At 34.5% G+C, this 11,585-nt stretch overlaps 2 protein-coding genes across 3 annotated transcripts in view; one reads left to right on the top strand and one right to left on the bottom strand.

The window, feature by feature from the left end:
- Window positions 1–4,561, bottom strand: part of LOC109225598 — a 6,206-nt gene extending 1,645 nt beyond the window's left edge. The window contains exons 1-9 of one of the 2 annotated variants that reach the window (XM_019390316.1): window positions 4,324–4,561; window positions 3,941–4,078; window positions 3,703–3,857; window positions 3,517–3,610; window positions 2,869–2,939; window positions 2,675–2,781; window positions 1,393–1,514; window positions 1,068–1,156; window positions 297–356 (exon numbers count right to left, since the gene is read on the bottom strand). In XM_019390316.1, coding sequence (XP_019245861.1) covers window positions 297–356; window positions 1,068–1,156; window positions 1,393–1,514; window positions 2,675–2,781; window positions 2,869–2,939; window positions 3,517–3,610; window positions 3,703–3,857; window positions 3,941–4,078; window positions 4,324–4,483 — 996 coding nt within the window. In that variant the 5' untranslated portion in view covers window positions 4,484–4,561. The remainder of the gene's footprint in view (window positions 1–296; window positions 357–1,067; window positions 1,157–1,392; window positions 1,515–2,674; window positions 2,782–2,868; window positions 2,940–3,516; window positions 3,611–3,702; window positions 3,858–3,940; window positions 4,079–4,323) is intronic. The other variant, XM_019390319.1, reaches the window with a different exon arrangement.
- On the top strand, window positions 7,477–8,864 carry LOC109226096 (crocetin glucosyltransferase, chloroplastic-like). The gene has a single exon (XM_019390899.1). It carries the CDS (start codon window positions 7,477–7,479, stop codon window positions 8,758–8,760), a length of 1,284 nt encoding a protein of 427 aa, XP_019246444.1. The 3' UTR covers window positions 8,761–8,864.

Here is an 11,585-nt window from a genome sequence, read left to right as displayed (position 1 = left end):
TGTGTGTGTGGTGGGGGGGGGGGGGGGTTATACATTATTATTGTGGGGTTACAATGAATTTTCAGTTTTATCAAATTGCTGAAGTCAGTAGCGCACATCATCCATTAATCAATATGATGAACACTTTTTCGAGCACATCCATTGCAGTTGTCTGAGAGCAGACTATTTGCAAAGCTCCGGTTCCAACCTAATATCCTAACCATTGCACAAGCTATGCCATGCTTGATGGCATCCTCTCCATAGAACAATAAAATAAAGACTCCAAAACTTTAAAACAAGCAAAAACTGGCAGGCACCTGATTGAGTAATTGAATGATGGCAGCAGCATCTCCAGGTTTGTGATCAATGAGGAAAGCCTACAAACGAAATCAAAATTTGTTAATATCGACAAACAAGGAAACAATTGTGAGAGCACATCTGTCCCTCTTCAGTGCTTGGATATACATTTGCCGAAAGAAGAAGATGTTAAATAGTAGGTGCACTTGCAACTTGTAAGCAACTAGAAAGCTGAGGAGACATGAGTTTCATAATCTTCATTAAGAAATAGAAACCAATCAGCTAGTCGATTTTACAACCAATGTTAAAGGAGTTCCCCCATCAGCTTTCATAACAATGATGCTGCATTTTACCATTATCTTCCAGACTGCACTAAGACTGTCAAAAACTACTGGGTCTCTGTGGGGAAAGACTTGCCTAGCACTATATCAACCATGCGTTGAACTTGATAGCTTGCCCTTATATCAGTAAGGGTCGTTACATAGCTATGGCTGCCTATTTCAGTTGAATATAAGCTGATGGGAAAGAGGAGGTGTAACTATGCAGAGCAATCCAAACGCACGTTCTTTCGACAGGTAAGTGACAGTGGTGTTAAATGCAAGACAGCACCAAAAGATGTGTCAACAAGTCTACTCTATCAAGGCGTCAAACATTTTTTTTGAACACTCCTCCAATTGGATATATGATACAAATTGCGATCCCCTTTTAGGTCATTCATTTCTGTGCTGAAACAAGAAAGAGAGGCAGGTAAAGGAAATGTAAAATAAATCAAAACTAAGAAACTGAATTACCTTAGCACATGAAAGTCCACTTGCAAGAGTATGTTCCTTCTTGGATTCTGATCGTATCTTCTCAATTTTCCACAAAGCATCCACGTCTCCTTCGGAGAAGCAAAGATGCAGTAACAGCAGAGTGTCAAAGCCACAGCAGTAAGCTTTAGTGTTCATTAGGAAACTATAATCCCATAACTGAAGCCACTAAAAAATTCGCCCTACTACTTGTTGCAATTTTAAAAACTTAACATCATCCACCACCGCACTCATGCATAAAAAGAGAGGATTGTGATATAAAGTTCTAAATCTTTTAAAGTTTATAGGAGAAAAGGAGAGTAAGTACCTATTTTTGAGGCAAATTCCATCCAAGTCTCCAAGGAAGTCTTTCGTAGCTTCACTCCTGCTTTGACAAACCTTTTACCATACTTACACATCAAGTCCCAGTTATTCGTTTGGGAGCAAATGCTGCAGTAAATTAATCCAACAAGTTAAAAGATCTTTTTAGGAAGAATGAAGAGTATAAGGAAGCAACAGATTGTAGTTCAGCCAAGATATAACAATAAATAATAAAGATAATTGATGTTACTTGCATTAAGATACATATTATTATGTTAAAACTAGCATAGCTAAGTGGCAATTTGCATACATGCCTCTTCAAAATAAGTACAGTATCTACATGACTATAAGATGATAAAATTTATACAAGAACTGAAAAATATCTACAAAATTTCAGAAGAAAATTAACAAATCAAAAAAAAAATCAGCAGAAAATTAAATTATATCACGACGTCATTAAAAAGGCAATTACTCTTTAATTGCCCAACGTACATGCTGCTATTGATCAAAACTAGCAGAGGAAAGCATCTGCATGCCTGTATGTATAGGGTTCATCTTTCATCACTGAAGACCAAAATAAAATCACTTAAGAACACTACTTAGTAGCCCAATACGAAATGCAATCTTCTTTGCAAAGCATTACTTTAATTTAGCTATTAAAAAATATCCAATGTGATACATCCCCTGGCATACCACAAGCCGGTTACCACATGGTCCTCGTATAAGACCAAATCTACTAATATCTCATGCTCCACGACAATTTATAAGTCTATCATCCTATCGGCACAAACCTCTAGGATGTAAGTTAGGGCCCTAGTCTGAAGTATCCAAAAATTAAGTAAGGACTACCCAACTTGATCTCAAAAAGCACATTACTACTCAATTGTGTTCTCATGATTTTTATTGAACTAGAGCAGGTCCTTTTGTCTTTATCGCTCCATGAAGTGAAAATGGGTGCAATCCAGCTGGAACACAATGCAATGTAATGTGCAATTCTCGAAATTGGTCTTGACCTCAAGATAAAAGCAGTAGAAAATCCCCTATTCTTCCTAAAGGTTCCTACTTCCCAGCAACAGTGCTCAAAGCACGATTAATTATGTCTATTGTCAGTAAAAGAAACGAACATTGACAATTTCACGGATATTACGATCCTCATATTACAGAAATATAGAAATGTCAGGCTGGTAAAGAGCAATAGGATCGCCACAAATTTAGTTAGACAAGAGAGAATAAAAATAAAAATCAAAGAGGGAAGAGATATTGGATAACAGTTTATACTGGATCTGTACCTGAAGACAATTTCTGCAGTTCCAGGCTGCAGGTTCAAATCATTCTTCTTCACCAGTCTCATAATTTCTACCAAGAGTTTAACATCATTATGCTGTTTAGCAAACAACTGCAGTCATACAACACCAAGTTTTACATGGCTTAGTAATCACACACATATCATACATCATGAAGCCAAAGTAGAACTCCAAATTACCAGTAAATGGTGAGCAGATCCAATATTAGGAGTCAATCCGTACACATTATGCTTCCACAACACCTTCTTACCTGTATACAAGGTGAAGCTTTAACATTCTCAACAAGCTTTTAGTAAGCAGAAATACTTGAAGATTCAGCTTAACAATCCATTCAGATACCACTGAAAGAAATCAATTGCATATAATATTTGCAATTTTTCTTTCATCTCATTTATTGACCTACTCAAGTTATTCGTCTTTTCGAAAGCTTTAGCTTACACATTAGAAAATCCATAAAGACGAGCAAAAGCATATCCGGCGTGTCATCCCAGCAAGAATCCCAATCCTAAGATGGTTAGTCTTTCCCTTTTAAAAGTTTGTAACCACAAAAATTTCTTAAAAACTCAAATATTTCAAGTATATTCCTACTTGGGAGTTTTCACTCAGGAGAATAATGGAGATTTTAACTAGAATTTTTACAAAAATTAATTTTACTTAGCTTGGATGAACAAGTGTACAGAGTCAAAGCAACGTGATGAGATGCACTTCTGCTTTCAGTCTAAAAGTCTAGCTTCCTTATTGATACTAACAAGTTTGCACTACAAATGATGGGAACAAGCAACTAAGCTTAAATACTGAAGAATAGCAAAGAGAACTCAGAAATTTACCCAAGTCAATGGCGCCAACACGTACACAAGCCTTTGTAATGTCCTGGCAGAGGGCACTGTTGAAGTTTTCATGGATACGGAGATTTGAAAGTCTCTGCACTCAAACATACACCACGTGCTACCTACCATTAGACGAGCAAATTAACAAGGACCTCCTATTAATTCAACGAGATAAAAGAGACTAACAAATATCCGAAGTCTCTGCAAAATGTCGTGTAAAAGATTAACATCTTCATGGTTCACACAACTTTGTATTAGGGACCACAACCAGGCATTTGGCGGAGCAGATCTTTGTTCCACGACAGATTTCAGCATCTTATCATACAATTCCTTCACGGATTCTGCTTTAAAACTACGATTCAGAAATAAATATAAACATAAAAATCAAAACCACTCAAAACCATTCGCGAAAACAAACTATCACCTGTCGCACTACTACTTTCAACTGGCCCTGCTTCTGTAGAAAATGATGCCTTGAGCATCCTAGAGCATTTCTCACATTGACATACATTTCTCCGAATATTGCATTCTGTTTGCATATAATTTCCATTAATTGTAGTACCTGGTTATCGATAATATACCTATCTTAGGATACCGGTAAATCAAATCTGTCATTTAGCCGGAAAACAACAGCAACTTTACTATAGCATTCAGGTATAGACTTGTCTAAGTTGAAAATTTATTAATTAGAAAATCTTCAAATAGCAATCATACTTTCTATAGAACAAATTGCACATTTCACAATTTTTGACCTAGTAAAATCCAGAAGAAAACATCCTCTTGCTCAAATCAAAAATGAATAATTACCAGAGGTAAAGTAACCACGCCGTGAAGAAGAGTTGAGACATGATTCAGTAGCTTCATAGGTACAATGACATTGAATTCGTGACACTGAGTTGAGCAAAATCGGAGACGACGAGTTTCTCAAAACCCTAACGAGCTGGCGAGCCTTCAAAACCCTTTGCATTTTTGCTTTACCTAAACCCTCACAACGTGAGTGACAAGTCTACAGAATCAGGTGTTCCCAAATTTTCGTGCGAACGTCGTCACGTAGATCTAACCGTTCACTTTATTTTTGAAGTGTGGACCTATTAAAAAAAAAAAAAAAAAAAAAAAGTGTGGACCTATCAAATGGTCCAAACAAGGAAGTCCAATTACCTGATCCATATCAAAAATAACTTGTTAGCAATTAGTAGGCGCAAGTGCATAGATAGCCATTCCCGGGATGCTATTTAAAAATTAGCCAATACTTATTTTGTCCTGAAATTTTAAATTAAAATTCTTAATTTCAGGAAAACTCGGGATATTTTATCCTGAAAAACTGAAATTCAAGATGCGTTGGATAATTCTTAAATAGCATCTCTTTAGAGTGGTTGTTGTTGTTGTTGTTGCATCTCTTTAGAGTGGCTACCTAGTGTCATTTCTACCAATATGTTTTTATCCTATGGGATCTTTATAGAAATAGGCGGTCGGATTTACTATTTATTTTTTTAAACCGGTATACATAGATTTTATACTAATTATTTATGGTTACACCCATATTTCCTCCATCCCAATTTATATTAAGGTATTTGACTTGGCACGTGTTTAAGAAATAAATGAAGACTTTTGAAACTTGTGGTCTAAAACAAATCATAGAATTAGTATGACTATAAATTATTTCGCTACGAGTAAAGAAGAAAGTTTAACGCTGATTGTTACTAAATATAGAAAAGTGTCATTCTTTTTGGGACTGATTAAAAAAAAAGAGTATCACATATATTGGGACATACGGAGTAGTATATGAGATACATTATATTCTACATCGTTCGATTATTTTTAGTTTAAGCGGTTGGATGGCATGTATTTAAGTTTTATTCTTCTTGTCCTGTTAATATTTTGGCAAACATGAAAAACAAGTAACGTACGACCAGTGGCGTAGCCACACCATGCCAATGGTGGTCAAGCGATCACCTTCGCTGAAAAATTACACCGCGTATATAAGTCAAATACTACTTTATATGACTATAGATTATATTTTGGACACCCTTAACATAGTTGGGTGAGATAGTCCAACGATCCAGGGTGTTCACAGTGATATGTTGTTCACAAGTTCAAAGTTATTTGCCCATTTTGTTTGCCAAAATTAACCGAAGACCACCAATATGATCTATTCGATTCTTTTTCAATCTAATTATTTAAAAAAAAAATTGTTAATACTTAAATGTATATAAAGACAAACAACTAATCTTAAAAAGTAATTTTCTAAATAAAAGTTATTTTTTAAATAAATTTTATAATTTAAAAGTCAAGTTCAACAAAAATTTCTTCAACAAAAGCTCTCTACGAAGTACAGACTACAAACTCTCTCGACTCTCTCTTTCCTTTAATTTTATGCTTACTTTTATTAGTAATTTTTCTATCATTGTCTTTTTATGTTAATTTTAATTTATAAAATTATAGTTTGATTACAAGTATTTTTTATTGTTTAACTAAATATTGCTCAGATTGATTTTAAAAATTTTGGTACACCATTTATCGACAACAAAAATAATTATTGACTTGTTTAAAGTTTGAACATCTTTGACGAAATTGTTATTACACTGTATTTGTAAAATAAATTCTGAAAATATAAATGAATATAAATAGTAATGAATATAAACAGAAATGACATAAACCAATTCGAGCCCACTGAATTCACAGTGTTTCCTTAAGGAATTTAATCCCCTCCTAGTACCCAAGGTTATGGATTATTTCCTCCCAGGATAGAACGAATTACACACTGGTGTAGTGGTACTTCAAACCCTAGTGTTTCAGCGAACACAAAGTTCGGTAGCAAATCACACTTACTTATTGCTTTGTTTTGATGCTAAAAGTATGCAGAAGAAGGAGAGGAAACTCAGAAAATTGTAGTTAAAATTCTGAGCAGAATAGTGTTGTATTTATAGCCAAAGTTGGGTCTCTTCAGAAAGGCTGTTTATGCAAAACGCCCACAACATAAATGTCATTATATAAATGGCCATTTACTCAATAATAAAGAGAGAAAATAAAGAGGGAAAATTGAAGAGGGTAGTTATTTTTCTGTTACCAAAACAGAAAAACGGATTGGATTTAATTTTAATATTTAATATTAATATTTTATTATTAAAACAAATATTTAATAACATTTCTGTTAATATTTTACTATTAACAAATAAATTTGGTTCAAAAAGTTAATCAATCAATCGATCATTTGACCAAATCCGAATCCGAATCCGAATCCGAATCCGAATCCGAAGCCGAAGCCGAAGCCGAAGCCGAAGCCGTAGCCGAGCCGAGCGAGCGACGACGACGACGGCGCGAGGCTTGCCTTCTTCTCAACTCTTTAAGAGCTAGAAGAAGAGCAATTGCTTATATACCCATAAAAAACCTCTTCCTCTTCCAATATGGGACAATGCCCATTTGCCAAGGGAGGGGGAACTTAAAATTTCACTCAAAAATTTCATTTCCCTCCATTTCCCATTCACCCTCTTTTAAGTATTTAATATATTAATTAAATACCTTAAAAACCCAACAATCCCCCACATGAATGGGGAATGGCTATATCACGGAAGTATGCATGAAAAACTGTGTGATTCACAAGTAAGGATTAATTGCATCTGGATAAGTAGGTTTCCCTTTGAACTTTCCATAGTGAACTTATGTCGGATATACTCGATCAATCGGTAGATTTGATATCTTTGAACCGTCGAACTTTAGTGTATACCTAGACAACCACAAGTCACACAACCAACCCTTAACCGTCTTTGGTTCTCATTGTTGTGTTCGTTTCAGCCATGAACACCGCCTGGTTTCATAAGTGCGTAGAGAACTGGCCTTGCTGTGTTCTCCTTGAAGCGGCTAACACTTCACACTTACATAGGTGATTCCTAAACGTGTCGATCCCGTAGATACACTATTTGATATACCCTGTATCAATTTAGAAATCATTAAAAAGCCTTAATGCTTTATCCTTGNACCTTTGCTCCTTTCTCTGATGGCTATGATGGAAATTTTAAAGGATCAGTAGATGAGTTACATTCATTTTATTCTTCTTTGATTAGTCACGGATCTGAATTCGTGACCAGACTCGTTACATCCAGGGCGGCAGAGGGCCGCCCTTTCACGCGTATTATTTATACGACCCTTATGGCTTGGGTCGGTTTCGTGGCCAAGAACATTAATATCCCATCCACACTTTTTTGGATCCAACCAGCCACAGTTTTCGATATTTATTATTATTGCTTCACTGATTACAACAATAATATATCCAGTATATTTCCACAAGTGGGGTCTAATTATGCTGATTATTTCAAGAATTGTTCTCAAGATCAAGTTGTAGAGCTTCCAGGGTTGCCTCAGCTGAGTCGTCGCGATTTTCCTTCGTTTGTGTTCACTGACGTGAATTCTAGTTATGGTTGGGGAGTTAAATCTATTATAGACCATATTGAGCTATTGAATAGTGAAGAAAATCCAAGAGTACTTGTGAATACTTTTGATGCTTTGGAACCTAATGCTTTGAGGGTTTTGAAAAATTTAACAATGGTTGGAATTGGCCCTTCAATTCCTTCGGCTTTTGTTGGTGGAAAAGATCCGTCTGATAATTCATTTGGAGCTGATTTGAGACGAAGTTCGGAGAATTACATGGAGTGGTTGGATACAAGGAGTAAAGAATCAGTTATTTATATAGCATTTGGTAGCTACTCTGAGATATCAAGTCAATTGATGGAGGAAATAGCTCAAGGATTAGTAAAATGTGGAAGACCATTTTTGTGGGTGATTAGGGAAGGAAAAGACGGGGAAAAACTAGGGGAAAAATTGAGTTGTAAAGAGGAATTGGAACAGAAGGGGAAAATAGTATCTTGGTGTTCACAAGTGGAAGTTTTACAACACCCTTCGTTGGGTTGTTTCTTGACACATTGTGGATGGAATTCGATTTTAGAGAGCTTATCTTCTGGAATTCCAGTTGTTGCATGTCCGTTGTGGACGGATCAAGGTTGTAACGCCAAGCTCATTCAAGATGTTTGGAAGACGGGCGTCAGAGTGAATGCCAATGAAGAAGGTCTCGTCGAAAGAGATGAGTTCACGCGGTGTATAGAGATTGTGATGGAAGGAGAGAAAAGGGAGGAGCTTAGAGAGAATGCCAAGAAATGGGAGGATTTAGCTAAGGAAGCTATGAATGAAAATGGTTCATCTAATGTAAATCTCAAAGCTTATGTTAACGAGATTTTACTCGGTCATTATTAAAATGTTCTTTTTTCTCATCCTAAAGTATAGTTTTCATGTAGAGAGAGTGAAGTTATGTAATTCAGCTGATGACCTTAATAAAATAGCTAATTAATTGAAGTTTTTTTGTGTGTCTGTTGTTGGTGGAACATCCTTTTGTTGTTCAATGAGCAACTAGTATGGCATACTTAGAATTTCCCATGGTTTATGTTCATATCTAATTCATATATATGGTCATGTTTCTTTCTTCTTGTCTGTTTTTGCAGGGGTATCCCGGTGTGATTTTTTATTCGGTCTAGTCACGTGGAATTTTGTCTTGAATTTGGAATTAATTGTTATTACACTGTATTTGTAAAATAAATTCTGGAAATATAAATGAATATAAACAGTAATGAATATAAACAGAAATGACTATAAACCAATTCGAGCCCACTGAATTCACAGTGTTTCCTTAAGGAATTTAATCCCCTCCTAGTACCCAAGGTTATGGATTATTTCCTCCCAGGATAGAACGAATTACACACTGGTGTAGTGGTACTTCAAACCCCAGTGTTTCAGCGAACATAAAGTTCGGTAGCAAATCACACTTACTTTTTGCTTTGTTTTGATGCTAAAAGTATGCAGAAGAAGGAGAGGAAACTCAGAAAATTGTAGTCAAAATTCTGAGCAGAATAGTGTTGTATTTATAGCCAAAGTTGAATCTCTTCAGAATGGCTGTTTATGCAAAACGCCTACAACATAAATGCCATTACATAAATGGCCATTTACTCAATAATAAAGAGGGAAAATAAAGAGGGAAAATTGAAGAGGGTAGTTACTTTTCTGTTACCAAAACAGAAAAACGGATTGGATTTAATATTAATATTTAATATTAATATTTTGTTATTAAAACAAATATTTAATAATATTTCTGTTAATATTTTACTATTAACAAATAAATTTGGTTCAAAAAGTCAATCAATCGATCATTTGACCGAAGCCGAAGCCGAAGCCATAGCCGAAGCCGAGCCGAGCGACGACGACGACGGCGCGAGGCTTGCCTTCTTCTCAACTCTTTAAGAGCTAGAAGAAGAGCAATTGCTTATATACCCATAAAAACCTCTTCCTCTTCCAATATGGGACAATGCCCATTTGCCAAGGGAGGGGGAACTTAAAATTTCACTCAAAAAATTTCATTTCCCTCCATTTCCCATTCACCCTCTTTTAAGTATTTAATATATTAATTAAATACCTTAAAAACCCAACAGAAATTTCTGGCTACACCACTGCGTACGATACAAAATCATGTTATTGAAGCTAAAAGTTACTTTATCATGCAACTTCGTGATTTAAAATCCAATAGCTAGACGAAACCCCAAAAACAAAACTCTTACAATTCTTTTTGTTTTGTTTTTGAATCTGAAATTGCTATCAGAAGCATAGTACATTTTGAAGTATTCTTCCAACTATTAAAAAAAAAAAAAAAAAAGATTACTATACAAGTTAAGTTTGAAACTTCTGATTAGTGAGATAACGAGCATAATGGTATTGAACTATATTAGGTTTACACAAAGGTCAAATTTAGCTTTCGCAATATAATGTCATTTTTAGTAGGCGTTTGAATTATTTTTTTTTGGTATTTGGAGTTAAGTTGAAATATAGTATTTGGAATTTAAATTATGTTTGAACAGCATATCACTTGAAAAAATATTGCAGTTTTGTGTGTGGGGAACCAAGTCTTTTTCTGGCATTTTTTAAAAAGTGGGCAAACGCACTTTTTTGATTTTTGAAAAACTCATTTTCGAAAAAATTTCAAAAACTTACAAAATTTTATGGACAAATACATTTAAACAATAAAAAAAAAAATATCTATGGACAAACGCGTCCTTAAAACATAAAGCAGCAGACGGACATTGCTCGTTTTGACCATTTCACCTCTATATTTTATTTTACTCTAATAAACAATGAAGACTGAATATTATTCACCAAGTTGTTATCATAAAATGAAAATAAAAGGGAAAAAAAGATCATGTTATAAGAGAACCAAAGATTACATTCCCATGTTGAAGAACGTCTAAAGTCATGCATTTAAATGCTGCTACGTCAAAAATAGTAACAACAATCCCCTAAGAATCTGAACTTGATCAAGTAGTTAAGTCGTTATTTTTGAAATACAAAATAGTAAAATGTTAGAAAAAATAAAAAAAACTTTGAAAAATTTATCCATACCAGTTAGTTATATCAAATCAATAAATATAAGACGTGCCTTTCATATACATATCTATTACTTAACCATGGTATGATCAAGTACGATATGTATTACAGTATCATTTTATCTAACTGCTAAAATTAAATTATTTGATCAGACGTAAATACAAAATGTGAATAAATATACATAACTTGTTGTTGTTCCTCCTCTCATCTCTTGCACAAAAATTATAGGGAAAACAATATTGTATAGCCGCTCTTAAATAATAGCCGAAAATGTGTATATATATATATGTTATATACAATACTTATACAAATTTTATACACTTTTTCGATTACCGAATGTAAATGATTTTTTACGCAGGCTAAAGTTGATAAAACCCCAAATTTATATATAGTATTGGAGAGAAGCCAAAAAATAGAAGTCTCATGGAAAGGTTGACATTGGACAAATATGAGAAGTCAAAATGTCAATATCTTGAAGCCTAGACAAACTTCAAGGAAAAAGTCCAACCCTGCAGTAATAATTTTATTAATGCGTATTGAAATATTGGAATCAGCTTTCAAACAAGGATTAGGTCAATTGCTTAGTAATTTAATTCTGCTTAATTTATATTAACCAAATTAATAATTTAGTGAATTAGGAACGTCACATCTTC

Source organism: Nicotiana attenuata, chromosome 5 (assembly GCF_001879085.1).
Source record: "Nicotiana attenuata strain UT chromosome 5, NIATTr2, whole genome shotgun sequence".
In the NCBI taxonomy this organism is placed as follows: domain Eukaryota; kingdom Viridiplantae; phylum Streptophyta; class Magnoliopsida; order Solanales; family Solanaceae; genus Nicotiana; species Nicotiana attenuata.
The sequence above is the reverse complement of the archived record's forward strand: the minus strand, read 5'-3'. Positions and strand labels throughout refer to the sequence as shown.